At 39.4% G+C, this 16,791-nt stretch overlaps 1 protein-coding gene across 7 annotated transcripts in view; it reads right to left on the reverse strand.

Annotated features, from left to right (window-relative positions):
• The window catches only part of LOC128738464 (talin-2), a 135,165-nt gene that overhangs the window by 6,073 nt on the left and 112,301 nt on the right, over positions 1-16,791 (reverse strand). For all 7 annotated transcript variants that reach the window (XM_053833631.1, XM_053833628.1, XM_053833627.1 and 4 more), the window contains 3 exons: positions 16,563-16,753; positions 5,636-6,280; positions 3,920-5,076 (listed from right to left, as the gene is read on the reverse strand). In XM_053833631.1, the coding sequence (XP_053689606.1) occupies positions 3,920-5,076; positions 5,636-6,280; positions 16,563-16,753 (1,993 nt within the window). The remainder of the gene's footprint in view (positions 1-3,919; positions 5,077-5,635; positions 6,281-16,562; positions 16,754-16,791) is intronic.

A 16,791-nucleotide genomic window follows, 5' to 3' on the forward strand; every position in this document is an offset into this window, starting at 1 on the left:
CAATGGAAGGCTCGTTCTTCCATCCAGTACCACCTGTTTCTTCGTAGCTAGATCAAATATGAGAGCCTGTACGGGCTCCGGAATCTCCGGATAAGGGAAGCACTTCTACTAGAAAACTGCGCCACCGTTTTCCAAGCAGAAGTATATACCATATACCAATAGACCATATAGACCAAAAATACATTGGGTTGTGCAATGGCAGGTGGGGCTCGTGCCTGTGCTCTTTCGGTTGGTACCCGAATGTTTTACTCACTAAACTACTGCCGCGCGTTATATTAGGTAGCCTAATATATAATTGTGTTTGACTCTCCCGAATTCCATCATCCCTTTTATTTGCAGCACAAACTTTCCATGCTTTTTGTATGACTGCTCTTTGTTTTTTTTTGTATGGACATAATCACTACGAGTGTTGTATTCCGCACTTCGTTCTTTTAGCAGTATCGCTGTAGAGTGAGCGAATTGCTTATTATCCGTGCTTAAGTGTCCGTGTTTTTTATACTTTTATATACTTTTTACTACATTTCAACCAATCGATGCTCTCTAACCAGAAACTGCCGAGACTAGCTATTATTTGCCCTTGGACAAGAGGCTTCATTCGCACTTCACGCAAGTACCACTCTTATACCTTGCCATGTTAAAAGGCTTTATTATTGGTAAATGCAGAAAGGAAGAATTTGGAGGGGTCTGTGAATAAACCCTTGCCAAAGTCACTTAACATCGAATGGCTTGATTCTACTAAGATTCGAACTTACGACCTTGTGGCCACATGGCCCTCCTGCCCTTCGTTACTACCGCCAAGAAGATAGAATGTTGCCTACTCGGTCAGTGCGATAGTAACAAAGCAGTGCGTTGTCGACTGTCCCATGGAAAGTCTCGTGATTGAAACACCACCGGGTGTGGTGTTTTCCTATTTACTAGTATATGACTATACGCGGCCATGACATAAACTATTTTGGAAAGCGAGGAAGTGTCTTATCCGAAGAATGATTGGATTGGTTGAATTGGATAATTGGATGAACTGGAAAATTTCGACCACTGATCGGCTGGGTTATCTTTTCGACGGTAGAAACAAAGAGCAATCCTACAAAAATCTTATCGTCACAAGGGAAATAAGTGGTACATATGCGGGGATGATAGAATTGGGAGAATAATACAATATTAGGTATTACCTACCTAATATAATGGGCAGCAGTAGTTTAGTGAGTAAAACATTCGGGTACCAACTGAAAGGACGTGGACGCGAGCCCCACCTACCATTGCACAACCCGATATATTTTTATTCTATATCGAAATTTTTCAGTTCATCTCATTAATCATTCTTCAATTTAGACACTTCCTTTCTAAAATACAAATAGGGCTCCTTGCCGAATATTGTCCTTCTCTTTAGCGTTTAAAGAGAATCGGCAAGGCCTCAACTAACATTTGCCGCTTTTCAAAATTCAAAACAAGAAAGTTCAGTGCATTTACTTTTATGCAGCTATTGTGCCTAAGTACAACTTCTTAGGAGCTATCTATTAACTCCATACTCTGTATGGAAACTCAATCCCAACAAGATTTCATCAACTATGTAGTACCTAATTGGGAACATTTTTACAATAGTAAAACCATAAGTACAACTTAATCGAACACTTGAAACGGAGCTAATCAAAAAGTAATGCAGTAATTCTACACAACCTGCTACCACACTATCAAATGTTGTCATCATGTAGCCACATATCAGCTTTTTACCGATTCAGGTAGATGAAATCAGGTAGAAATAGTCGATATCAGATGCGGACTTTGCGCAAACTACAAGACTGACGAGGAACAGACTTGATCCGTAGTAATTGGGGACTACCTCTGTGTACAGCCACAGAAGTCTTTTTTTGAATACGTAAAAAACTAAGCCAGCAGGAGATGACTGAGTACCAGTCCCAGGCTACCACAAGATCCGGCAGGAGATTGTTGTCGGTAAGGTCTGACTGCCGGGTGTGTTCTACAGGGATGGTAGAGAAATGCTTGTTAAAGCTCTGTACTGGGTTATTTCCGGAATTTTTAGGAGAAAATCTATTGGAAGAGTTAATAAAGGGAGTCCCCTGCTCCATCTACAATAACAAGCGTAATAGTGTAACTATAGAGACACCACGCTAATCTACGCCGTCGAATATATACTGTCAAAAATTCTATTCTGATGTCTATGCTATGGTCATTAACTAACAAATCTGTCGGCCACGTTGATTTCATGGTAGGTCGTGCTAAAGATCCTACTCGTGAGTCGTAAACTCGTAACTATTGTGAGTAAAGCGTTTTAACACATCACATGTATGAGAATGGCGACACCTTGTTTTTGGAATACTCTTGAGTCCCTTCGACATCATCTCCCTTGAGGGTGTGGTACGGTGGCATCGACACGAATCGTACGAATCTCTGCGACAGTGTAGAGCACCTGCACGGTACAGAACGGAAGTGGAAGTCGAAATTCAAAAACGGTTACAATTACCCTGGTTCCATATTAGCAGCCCTTGGCGGTAGAAAGCATAAGAGCGAGAGAAAACGAGTGGACTACTCCGTTTGCTGTTTTCCCATTCCTAGCAAAAACGTTCACAGAGAAAGATATTCTGCAACGATAAAGGAATTAACTTCCTTTATCAACAATCCTGCGCTGGCATGGGAGTATCATGGGAGCGCATGGTCAGATCGGTATAAACGGCGATAACACCGATCGCACATCATCCTCACCTCTTCAGTGATGAGATTCTGGAAACTGTAGTAATCAAGGCTAAATCGGTATAACATTCCATATGTTATTCCATATGTGATTTTTACTCTGTATGGGCATACAGACCACTATTTTGTACCGGTACTGTGACATCCTTTGGGTTTGGGGGATTTTCTGTATTCCGCACTTCGTGTTTTGCGTGTATTGATATTGAGCAAGCAAACTGCTTTTTATACGTGCTTGAGTGTCGGTAATTTCTCTCTTTCCTTCATATGGTTGCTTCTTTCCATCACCAATTTCCTTCCTAAAGTCAGGACAAGCGGAAATTAATTATTTGTCATTGGACCTGAGGCTTCATTACGGTTCTCGAGCCAGTACCATTCTTAAAACTAGTCTTGTCTACATTGAAAGGTCCAATTGTTGGTAATGCAGAATTTAGTACATGAGAAGGATGTTGATTTACAGATTTATATACATACATTCCACTTAGAATCAGAAGCTTTATAAATAGAAGGGTACAAGTGAAAGATAGAAAATGGCGAAGCTGCATGAACCCTAAACTGCTTCTCTTCTGTAACTTCTTTAGCACCAAAAAAATATTTATGCAAAATGGTGACTTGCGTTTGATAAAACTTGCATAAATAAGTCGTAAATAGTCCAGCTTAGAGTTCGATTGAGACGGTTTCTGGATATAGTACCAGCCTGCTATGCTAAGCTTTGATGTACTTAAATCGATGGTTTTTCCAGCATACATAAATAGATACATGAATTGAATAGAGTTTTCCTAAAATATTGCAGCTCTCCACATTTATGTTTAACAGAATGTTCTTTCTAGTAACGTAGTAAGTATTTTCTACTTAATCGAAAATAGAAGAAAATAGATTTTGAAAATTTGGCATCGGGTATGTAGGTACTCCGAAAAAAATGTTCCAAATGAATTAAGGAGAAATTCAGTTTTATTTCCACGATATTGGTTCCTGGCTACAAGCACTGCCTAGAGTTTATTATCGAAGATAAAAGCTGTTTTATCTCCACGTTGTTGGCCGTTAATTCATTATTGTTAAAAACCAGGAATGCAATCAACAATGTGCAATGTTAGCAACTTATTTGGTGTATTCGCAGTGTGCTGGTACCAATTTACCCTGTTTACCGTGATTATTCAGTGCACTAGCTGAGTTACGTGATGTGACGTGATGATGAGATGATATGTTAATAATTTACCTCGTCGTAAATCCTTCATAGTTTTGTGGGGCTGCGGTTCCATTGCTGGTGGTGATCGTTGTGATAGATGAACCTTTTCCGTAATTTGCTTGCTGCTGTTGTGGACTGGGTGACGACCGGAAAGTGCTTAACGGTTGAACCTTGTTATGCAAATCTTGTACGGCTGCGTCGAACTGTACCCGGTTGAACTTGCTGGCGTTTAGATTCGAGTTCTCAACCCGAGTCGTTTCGTACGATCGATTCAGAATCGATGGTGAAACCAGTGCTGTCGGTGATTTGATTGCATCCGATTGGTATGGCTTTGGGACGGCGTTGGCCGTTAGGAGCGGGGATCTTTGGAAGGTGGAGGTGTTCGTTACGGTGCTGGATTGGTGCTGTTGGCTTTGTTGCTGTCGTGGAAACGTTCCGGTGGCTGAAGCTTGTGATCCCTGAACAGTGTTTGGAGAATAGGTACCAGGCTTGGGCAAAGTGTGCGGCTTTGGGGAAACGGTTTGATAACCGGTGAACGTCGGTGGTTGAATACCACCTTCGTCGCTGCTGTCGGTGGTGAAACCACCGGCCAGCTTCTGGCGATACTTGGCATGACGAATGGCAATCAGTTTGTTTTTCGCTTCTTCCAGCTGTCGTTCACGCATCAAAATTTCCGATCGAGCATTGATTTCCTGTGCCATTCCGTCGACCATATTCCGGTTAAGTTTCAATGTGTGCTCTTCTTCACCTTCGATTGCTTGCTGAGCAGCTTGTACCAGTTTGTCGGTTGACTTGATAACAGCATTACCGGCAGCTTGTAGCCTCCTTCCGGTTTCCGAATTCGGATCAGACTTCACTTTGCACGCAATCAACAACTGAGCTGTGGAACTGGCCACTTGTTTGGCGGTTGAAATCAACATCTCTTCGGTGCCGGTTCCCTGTACTAGATGCTGAGCAGCTTCCACCAAGCTGTGCGTTGCGGCAGCAACCAATCGGGCAGCAGAAATCAGTCCTTCCGACCATTGGCCATCGTCAGACGAAGTCAGCGGGCGACGAGCCACTTTACCTTGATCGACCAGCTCTCGTTGGGCAGCATTGGCTGCCCGAACCAGCGCTGACGAAGCAGCCATAATTCCCTTCGCCGCTTCCAAAATCATTTCATCAAAGTTGAGACTTTCATCAGCTTCCTAATGTGGAGTGGAGTGGAGGTAAAAAATGAAGGATTAGTTTGGATGTTTAATATTTATTACTTAAACAAGAAGTACTAATCAAATTATAAAAAATGGCCCAAAAGGTGTTTGACTCAAACTGAGCTTTCCATTTGAGAAAACATATGATTTTATAATCAACAAAATGTTCTACTTGAAACCAAAATCCGAAACCAAAACAAGAAAACTTTAAAAATAAGTTTTTTTACTCAAACATTTGTTAATTGAACATGTATAAAACGATTTCGAAAATTTTACCATCGGTTATTTACACTTGCACTTTACGAAGATCAATGATGATCACGGTAATAATATGTTTGATTCCTGGGTGATAATAAGCAAATTTAACAACCAAGAATATCAAACATATCTTACCGGAATCACCCTCCACCAGGAAAGATACAGAATAGTCCAAGAAGGGGGAAAAGTGAACTTGATAACAATTTACATCGTACCCAACCACCAGTTCTATTTTGTGTTTCACTATCACTTTCTTATGATTAAATGTAACGTTAACGTAGTGGAAAACGAAACTCACCTTAACTTCCGTCTGCCGGCGTGGTCGCAAGCTAGCCAACTTTTTGGCGGCAGCTTCGATCGAGGCAGCCGCACCGAGCAGCTCATTCTCGGCAATCACGGTCGGGTCGTCAGGATCCACCCAATCCGAACCCTTCAGCAGCTGTGCCATGCCAACCAGATCCGTAACGCACTTTGCCACGCGTCGTGAGAGCTGCATTCGTTCGTCTGCGCTGCAGTGGTTCAGGACTCCCTCCAGCAGATCCCGGTAGGCGATGGCCACCGCGGAGCCAGCATCCAGCGTTCGCTGGCGAAGCTCCTGCGTTTCGGCACAGGACCAAGCGACCGATTTGCACACCGTCAGCATGTCGGAGATGGTTTTCCGGCCCAGATTGGCGGCAGCGGCTATGTCGGCCTGCAGGTTGGAAGCACCGGCCGATACGGCCTTGGCCGTCGCAGCCGTGACGTGCTTCGTCACCATGATCAAATCTTCCGACCGGGACAGCTGCTGCATGCTGGCCCGGTGCATGTCCGGCGCGTACTGCATCGAGCGGATCTCCTGCGAAATGGCATCGACGGTAGCTTCCATTGCGCGGGTGCCCCGCGTGTGTTCGTCTTCGACGGCTTTAACAGTTTTCAGCAACGAGGTGACGTTCATCACCATGACCTATTCCATGGGTGGGTTGAAAAGTGTGTAAAACGGGGGAAAAGGTAGAAGAAAAAAAATATATTAGTGAAAATTTTTGATTGGTAAATGGTTGAGCAAGAGCAGGAGTTGATCGGAAGCGAAAACCAAACCGGAATCAATGTGTAAAGAAAATCTTGTGGAACTTGGAAAGGGCCATTATTTGATTTTAAAATTTGTTACGCCGTCATTGGATTTTTTTTTCTATTCTAAGTTACGTTTACTTTTGCAGAATTAACAATATTTTCATGGTATGAAGATAAAATGAGTTTGGAATGAAATTCTACATAAAGTACTATTTCATAGGTACCTTTCACCGTTTCTGAAATTGTAACATGATCTATTCCAATATTCTATACAAGCTGAAAATCAAAATAGCTTCGCAGGTAGATGGGATTTATTCAAAATAACTCAAATTTATACCAACTATTAAAAGAATTTATTCCATGTTGTTTTAACAGAATGAAACAATTTGCGTTAAATTAGCGGCAACTGATCTTCTAAGAAAGGATCCATGCTGACCAATGAACAAGTATAGCGTACTACACATGAAAAGTGCGTCGTGGACTATGATTTACAACACCTCCGTGCAGGCACAAAGTGCCAAAGTAGTACCACGATAATTTTCCACATTTCTCTTAGTTTCAACATGATCGATGATCGATTTTTTTTCCACGATACGGGACGTAGATTCTGACAACATTGCCACTAGGCGAACAATAGCTTCTTAACTTTTCAGATATTCTACTAAGATACCCCAATAAACAATCCATTTCCAGTAAAACATCGAACGCTACACAGTGGGACGGCCTCAAAAATAGGCGGACATCAGCTTTTCCGTACAAACTACTAAGTTTTCTGCATTTGTGTCTTCACAAAAGTTTCTTGATTTTCGAAGTACTTTTCTGTTATACAACAAAAAATTGCAATAACGGGGTGGGTCAATAAATAATCAATTTAACTTTTTTATTTAAAGCTAAAAATAAACAAAGCCCAAGAAAAAGTTATACAAAATGTTATTTAAAGAGTTTTTGTCGAAGAAAGAAAACTTTTATGTCTTAAGGGAAAGAAGTTATAGTGCTACAAACTAATGTATCCCCTTAATACCAGATTTTCCAATTTTTTTTTGGTTATTTTCATTTCTACGCAGTTTTGTTGTTCCGCGAAGTTTAACATACTATGAAAATACACCTTTTTGCTGAAAGAAGTGTAGCTCTACCCTTCTTGATTTTCGAGCTATTCCAGCTTTTGTCTAATTTTGAATCAATTTTGAAGGGGCTTTATTTTAAAAGGGCGCAGGTATGCGCAGCCAATCTCCGCCACTTTACGTACTGCAATGTAGTGTGTTTCATTTCATATGTATGTTACAGTGGATCACGGTGGAACAGTTGAGAAAACTGTGAATGAAATTACTAATTTCATAGTATGTTAAACTTCGCGTATTTTCATTTCGCTCGTATTTTCATAGTATGTTAAAATTCGCGGAACAACAAAACTGCGTAGAAATGAAAATAACCAAAAAAAAACTGGTATTATGGGGATGCATTAGTTTGCAGCACTATAACTTCTTTCCCTTAAGGGATAGAAGTTTTCTTTCTTCGACGAAGACTCCTCTAATAACATTTTGTATAACTTTTTCTTCGGCTTTGTTTATTTTTAGCTTTCATTAAAAAAGTTAAATTGATTATTTATTGACCCACCCCCTTAATGCAATTTTTTTTTTGATATAACAGAAAAGTACTTCGAAAATCAAGAAACTTTTGTGAGGACACAAATGCAGAAAACTTAGCAGTTTCTACGCAAAAGCTGATGTCCGCCTATTTTTGAAGCCGTCCCACTGTGCGCAGCCGGATTGATTATAATCGCTAAATAATAGTGTGAAGTCAGAAAGGCGGAGGTCCTAGTAAAAAGCCTCGATCCCTCGATGGAACTAATGTGATCTTTAATACTGATCAGATACCCTTTGCAATAAGGAGGAAGGGTGATAACTCCTTCACTCATTGTGTGACCAGTTACCTTCACTCTTATCAAATATGAGTAATTCTCGCTGAAACAGGGCCACTACTGACACGAGGTCTTCAAATATTGGAACTTTTGCGCTTAATTGGTTGAAAATGGTTCAAAAATAAGAATTTCACTTTTGATACCTCGAAATAGTGGACCCCTCGGTCGCCAAGGGGCCTAACAGGTTGAAAAAAAGTTGAATTTTGAGCAAATCTTGAGATCTATATCATGTGATATTTCATAAATTTGCCCTGAAACAACTAACAAATGGCCCGGTTCTGTAAAGAAGAAGAACATGGCTTTCAAATAGATTAAAAAAAATTTGGCTGCCATCTTGGATTTGATCGCCATATTGGATTTTATCAAAAAATCGCCGTTTTTGCCATGAGCCCATCAACCGATTTTCATTTTAAGACCACTATTGGAAAGCTGAAAAAAAATGCTACAAGAAACATTCATGAAATTAGGTGTGTAATGACATTAACCGGATAAAACAACCAGTTGTTTGAAGCAAGGTTCACAGTTTTCATATAATTTTTCTGATATTTCCAAAATTTGCTATGAAACAAACTGACACGGTTTTGTAAAGAGGAGAGATAGGGTTTACAAACGAAGTGAAAAAAAATCGACGGCCATCTTGGATTTGGCTGCCATGTTAGAGTTTATCAAAAAACCGCCGTTTTCGCCATGATTTCCTCAACCGATTTTAATTTCAAGACCACCATCGGAAAGCTGAGAAAAAATGTCAAAAGGAACATTCATCAAATTACATGTCTAGTGGCATTAAATAAATGAAACAATTAATTATATGTATCACAGTTTACAACTCTCATATAATGGAATATCTTGCTACAGAAAATTAATTGTTTTATTTAGTTAATGCCATTTCACACCTAACTTGATGAATTGACCAAAATCGCTTGGTTGGCAATCCACGAACATTTTGATAAAAAAAAGTTACGAGTGAGTGAAATATGCTCCTTAGAAGTTGAACGAAGCTACTCGAAGAAGGAAACTCTCCAGACAATATAACGTCCTCAGATGATAAGTACTTGTCTGAGTCTGCAGGCAGGAAGATCCCTCTTTTGGAAGAACTGCAGCACTGGGACGACTGTGATGGATGCAGGCTGCGAGATGCTCATTTGGGTCAGACAGATCGGGCTTTATCGTGCTAATGAGGTAAACTTTGAAACACGAAATTGGCATTCAGGAAAGCAAGCAAGTGCCTCTCATAAATCGGGCAAGACTGCCAAGATGCAATGAAGAATTTTTCAGTGGAAAAGACCAGAGCGGCCGAGCAAATACTAGGCACTACGGGGCGTTTTGGCGAGGACATTTTGGTGTTTTTACCGTGGCTCCGGATAGACCTCCAGCCGCAGATCTTCAACCAGGCTGTTGCTAGCAAACAAGAAGGGCTCCAGGTTGCACAGAGGGGCCGAGCCGGACAAAAATGCCAAAATAGATTTTCGATTTTTATTGTTTTCATATTTTTTCTTAAATGTACTATCATTGAATATATATATGCCAAATTTTTAAGTAAATCGAGTAAAAACTAAAGCTTGTAGAATTTTTTGAAGATACCAAAGTCAGTGAAATTTGTTGAAATTCGCATTGCGAAAACTTTACACCCTGTGATATTCAATTCGTTTTAGTTAGTTTAAAATATTGAACACCAGTCCATGCAAAAATGTGTTTTGATAGGAAATTTTCTTGGAAATCCAACGGAATTTTTAGATTTCACAAAACATCATTGTTATAAAAGTTACAATATGAAATACACGTTATTATTTGATTTTTAAACATCGTTTCGGTCTGTAGGACGCCATCTACTTAGGAGTGCATACTAGTGCATCGACCGCTCATGTTTCATTTTACAGGAAATTTTGTGTAGTTTTCAAAATTCATAGTGGCATCTTGCGCCGTTCTGCGCCAAGGTCTCAAATTTGATGAATTCTGAACAGGGTTGGCACGATAACTTTGACTCAATTCATATTCATTTGACAGTACCGTCCCAATTAAGCAAAATTTGAAAAAGTTGTGTAAGTCGCATTTGAAGAGCTAGTTATTATCTACAATTTTGCTGAATAAAGCAGGGTTGTATCTTTTGTATTCACTGTGCTACAATGCTGCTCCAAGTCAAGTGAACGCTCATTTGGTTACCAACGGGGTAGCAACCATATAGTACTTTAAATACAAAAGATAGAGCCTAGCTTTATTCAGCAAATTTGAGAATAATAACTAGCTCTACAAATGCCACATACATAATTTTTTCAGATTCTGCTTGATTGAGACGGTACTGTCAAATGAATGTGATTGAATCAAAATGATTGTGCCATGCCTGATTCTTTATTATTTCTTTATCATCTTAAATATCTGAAATCGAACGAAATCTTTCTCTGATTCATATGTCGCTTCCATAGTAGGTCATTACTTTTGTTATCCATTAATATCTTTCAAATTGCTTCAAAATTTCAAGGATATCAAGAAACACTATTGCCAAAAAAACAGTTTTAATCTGTTTTAAAACATACGTGAATATGAAATAATACTTCAAATTGAAACACAGTTATGTATTGGAAACATGAGCTTGCCCAATTTATTTTAATTTTAGTAGTTCAGTTTGTTGCAAAACACTAAGAATACATAAAAGGTATTTGCAGAAAAATAAAGTATATGATTTACAGTATTTATAATATTTTAATCAACCCTAGACGTTCATATGGTAATTTTAGAACATTTTAGATGCAAAAATCAGATTCAGCGACCCAAATTACCCTTAGGTGGCATTTTCAGCATCTTTGGACAACTTTTTTATTTTTGTCCAGCTTTTGTATGGAGAGGATCCACTGTGGGTTGTGATGAGCTTCTTCGATCCTCTCGGTATCGAAGCGAACTGCGGTATTCACATCCGAATTCTCATACAAAGAGTGCAGAGATCAGGCATATAATGGGATAACTCGTTGATTAAAGATCTCACATTAAGGCGGCGCTTGATTGACGAAGTGTCAAGTCTTTCGCAAGTGAAAGTTGCGAAATGCTACATTTGGGGACATCCCCAAGATACCCATAACTCGGTAAAAGAATCCTCTTTACTGTGAATCTTTACTGATTCTGAAACAAGAATCTAGTATGTATTAGTAAGGGATGTCAGGTTGCACCGATAGTAAAAATTACACAGCTGAAGTCAGAAACTCGGTAAAGTGTCTCCGGAAAAGAGTCAACTGCTACAATCATTGAAGAGCGGCTCATGAAATCGCTGGCACAGAAGCACACAATCTCTGTTTGGATTTCATTTGGATCGATTCAATAACAATTATGTTTGAGATAGGAGCAGATCCACGCAGGTATTACCAACATGTAACTACTTAAATGGGCCATATTTAAGTCCGCACAGCGGGCGATTTGAAGGCACCAGTTTTCTGCATCTATCAGAACAAAAATGGTCGATGAAAAGGATTATTTCAGCTATATTGACCGACAAATTAAGGGAAATCTTTGCTGGGAAACTAATACAGAAACGACTCTAGGTTTGATCAGTTTTTCGAAATTGATAAAACTGTGACTGGAACCTTCGTTAAGGTAGACAACGAGTGGCACATAAACCCACCGTTGGCTCCCCACATGGAAAGCGCATGGGAACGAAAGGTTCGTTCAGTGAAAGCTCTTTATCATTCTCATTGCGTAGACGACGAAAAATTTAGTAACGTTTAAGCTGAACCCGAAATGTTAGTTAATTTTCGGACTCGATTATTCGAATTGATATTCACAAAAATAAGTTAGTCATTCATCCATTTCAAAATGTGACGAGAGTGATGGTTTGGAGGGGAATTTCACGAATGTCCATCTTTCGCTTATTTTCATCGAAGCGGGAATAAAAATTAACACTCCTGCTCCTTCTCATCAGTCAAAAGCAATGCAAGATTGGTGTGAATGGTGGTGAATTTACTCTATTTACAAGAAGCGCTATGTTTATAAATTTAATTTTTTTTGTGCCTTATGATAATCTAAATTATAGCAGGATGAAACTTATTGGAGATTGTGGTTTTACTTTTGTTTTCATTTCTTATTATTTACCAAGTGGGCTTAAAAATACCCACCAAAGAGTGCTGCGTTCGTTGTTCAGAAATTATTGGATTTTTGTGAAAATGCTTAGAACAGCAACTAATGTGTTCTACTCTGTGCTCACTCAACTCAAGAAAGTTCAGATTTACAGTGCTAAAGAAAAAATAGCATTGATGTACCAGGGATTGTTCGATCACTTTAACTAAATTTTGATTCATTAGAGAGTACCGCCTCAGCCGAGCCAAATTTGACAAAGTGATGTATGAGACATTTGTAAAACTGGTTATTATCAATAATTTCGCTGAATGACGTTTTGCTGTATCTTTTATAGTTACAGCGCTACAATGCTAGTAACTCTTTAGTCACTAAATGAACGTTCATTTAGTTACTAAAGAGGTACTAGTATTCTAGAACCGTAACTACAAAAGATACAGCAAAATTTTGTTCAGCAAAATTGTAAATAATAACTAGTTCTACCAATGTTCAATACTTCATTTCAACAAATTTTGCTCGGTTGAGACGGTACTGTCAAATGAATCAAAATTGAGTCAAAGTGATCGAACCATCCTTGGATGTAACAATAAAAATGTTAATTTATTAAAACTGTCAGCGAGCATCAATCATAAGAGAATCAGCGGACATCGCTGCCAAAATCTTCAAATAAAATTTCTGTAATAATAGATAACGTAGAGTACGAACTGAAAATAGTTTTCGACAGATAATTTTTCCGTCATTTTAAACTACAAATTGATTTGGTGGTACTCCTTCCGATCACGACTCCTTCAAAGGTCTACTTCCAAAATAACAGAAACAGATATATACGGACACACACAAAAAAAACAATTAATCAATAGTTTACCTACACGTTCGCCGTTTATCTTTAGCTAAACCACGGGTCTACACAAATTGCGATTCGCGATTCGTACTTCGCAGTTCTAGTTGGAAGGGCGGGCAATTGGGGCAGGGGCGGGGGGTCAACAGTGTTAAACAGTATTTCAAGGCGAGGGGTAAGGGCACAAAAATTATGAGCTCATCAAACACTTAGGTACGAGGCCGGTGGCGGTGGTGCAAGGGTGTGTAACAAAACGCGTGATACAGTAAGCTTCCAATGCGGATTTTTTGTTTGTTTGTTTTTTATTGATAAGCAACTCGTCTAATGTGTTGGATTACAATACTGGGATTTGAAAAAAACACTTTAAGTACTACTATACTGGGACGCTAAACATTTAATGGAATATTTAAAATAAGAAATGTTGGTAAAATATATACGTAAAACATCAAATATAGTTTGAAGCTGTCAGATGCTACTATAAAGCTAGAGTGTAATAATACGAGTGAAGGTTCGTTTTCGTTTTTCGCGAAATAAAAGAAAGTACAAAGTTTTCGCGTAGATATGGCACTAAGATGCTTAGAGGGTAAAAATTTTGTGTTTAGGCTAGAAAACTCCGTCGAACAGTGTCGGTGCCGTGGCGAGGACCCGTAAAAATTCCTCTTCCTGATCGGACAGCCACCAGGCAGTGCCTGCCTTATACGCCAGTGCATCCTGTAACGCCGTCTGAATATAGAAACACGGAAATAATTTTCTTTGTTTTTTGTTTTCGTCCAAAAATTTCCATCGACTAACTAAGCTTTCGTAGGAACGGGGACTGATCATTTGCATATGAGTTCGTTTTATGTGGAAAAAAGAGAGCAGGAGTCAAAACGCATATACAAAGAAACACGCACACACGAGTCAACAGACGATGGTCCAAAAATGGCTTTTCTTCTACGATTTTCTAAGAACGCTACTAGTGGATGAAGTGGATGTAAATTGCCTTCTCTCGCGGTACTCGGATACCTGGGAGAGGCAAAGCGCACTAATCATCTGTGAAAGAATAAGGAAAAATTACAAGAGTGGCGGTAACAAAACCGTCGGAAATACGGACTAAGCTTTGAACGATGGGAATGGGAGGAAAAGAAAGTTCCAACGCACCCATGAAGCATTCCACCGGTTAGGAAAAAAAGATACCGCGCCGTGAGTTGATCGTAACTTGATCGAAACAATCTAATGTAAGTTAAGCAAAGTTTGCGGAAACATTTTGGACCCCTTTTCTGTTGGCATTATACGCAGGCAATGCTATAGGCATCATCGGTTAGTACCCGGTATACTCTCTCTATCATGGTTCGAACAATTGCACTATGGGACGAGCTTGACTACTTCAACATTGGGATGCGGTTAGATCTATACGATTATATATAGGTACAAATTTTGTTAGCATAATAAAGATACAATTGTGCATAATTGTGCTTCAAATTCAGCGGACTATATTTGTTTTTTTTTTTGTACAGCATGCACTGGCGCAATTTTGATGCTCCGATTTCATTCACCACCCTCTCTGTATTTTCCATTCAACACACCCCCGGAAAAAAAATCGCATCGACGACCCGCGCGCAAGCAAATTGAACATGCAAACCGCACTGCGCAACAACTAACTAGCCAATTATTACCCAATGCTCTGCTGCATGCTTATCTACTCGAAAACCTAGGATTAATGTTGTTCCGAGAACAAGTAGCTTGCTGAAAACGGCTGTTTTTGGCTTCTATTCTACTCCGTGACATCGTCAAACAGTTCCTCATCAAAGTAGCCATCGTTCAGGAATTATGTATGCCAATGGAAAAGGATGCAGAAACAAGTACAGATGACATTTCGATTTCATTTAGCTTTCAAAGAACTTCTAACGAGGGTATTTTATTCCACCTTGTTGCCTTTCGTTTATCCAAAATCACTGACGTGTTCAGACTGAGGCGTACTAGAATGCACTGGGGCTCTTGCCGCCCTTTTCTATTATAAAATTTATTGTAAACCAAATCATTCTGCCAAATTCAAATCAAGGTACCATGGACCCAAGTTCGTTTGACCACTTTTTAGTTTGAACCTCGCACGACGTGCAAACTAAAAATGGTTCAAATGTCATAATCAACATGACGAGCAAATTATTTGCTTTTGGAGACAATGCACATAAACCTGATTTGTTCTTATTGATCTGGTGTATTTAATCTGTTTCACATTTCAGTATAAAATTTTCTTCACAACCTCTGTCAACAAAAAATTTTAAATGACAATCTAAGCTATCCGTGGAATTTTTCTTCTTCTACGGTCTTATATTTTTTGGTCTTATAAGTAACATGTTAATTGTTATATCGTGCAAATTCTCAGATTTTCCAGCACTGGAGAGGAACATGCAACAGGTTACCTTAGTTAGATGTTCTTTGATTGTCATCTGCTGCAACAACTGTGTTGAATCGGAAGAGGTCGCGCAGTTCATAACAAAACATTCGAACGACTGCATTCTTTTGTGTCTAATGTTGTGATAAATTTGCTTAAATGTATTCTAAAACGATCTACTGTTGAAGACTGACGCGAAATAACACACCGAGTATCTAAGAAACATCCAACGATCAACGAGCAGAATCAGATGGGCGAAACTGTAAAAAGACGAATAACAATACGCAGAGCTCCTAAATGGCGGTAGGCGATAGTGTGCGGTAAATTATCGATTAACTGTTTTTCGTGTCTCGATCTCGATTCCAAGGTGAAATTATAAATTAGCCTGTGGCCTGTGTTTAATCACAATCTTGAATCTTGGTTTGGTCTTGTGACGTAACCCGTGCCGTGTGTGTGTGCGTGAGAGGGAAGCCGTTATCACTCACTGTCATTGTTCTTCTACATTGTTCTAGTACTTCAGCAAATAATGTCTAGAGCCAATTAATGCAGTACCAAGCAGGAAAGCGTTAGCTGTTTTTGTTTTGTTTTGTTTGCTTGTTATTCTAAACTATTGTAGTTAAAGTAACTTTTTGGTTTGTTATTGTTTATTTTTAATTGTGGATCAACAAAAGCCGAGTAAATTTTGGGACACTAGTACTTGCAGTTATGAACCGGGAGAGAGCTCTCTACGATTTAGGCCACCAAGTATTAAACACGGAATCGGATTAATCACAACATCGGAGCTGTCAGTACTCAACAACGAGTCGGAGTAAATATGATTTCATTACAGTGGGTTAAGTGACAGATTCAAGAAAAGATTAAAAACTGTTTTGCTGGAGAGGGTTTTATGCTTGGATCGAGTAGTAAAAGGAAGTACGCAGAGTTGAGTTGTAGTAGGAACATAGCAGAATAGTAGAGCAAGGGACATAAAACAAGTACAAAAAACAACATACCTTAGCGCTATCTTTCAAATCATTCATAGCCGGGTCGTTAATGGGTTTACCGGATGCAAGCTTAGTAGCGTTTATTAGCTCACCGAGTGCTGCAGCGACATCTTTCACCGCGTTCATCACCATCACTTGCGAGTCGGGCTGGTTCGAGCCGAGCGAAGCGGCGCCATGCTTTACTGCTTCCGCCAGTTGTACTGCAAAAAAGTAACAAAGTAAGAATTTGAGTTTTATT

This window comes from Sabethes cyaneus, chromosome 2 (genome assembly GCF_943734655.1).
Source record: "Sabethes cyaneus chromosome 2, idSabCyanKW18_F2, whole genome shotgun sequence".
Classification (NCBI taxonomy): Eukaryota; Metazoa; Arthropoda; class Insecta; order Diptera; family Culicidae; genus Sabethes; species Sabethes cyaneus.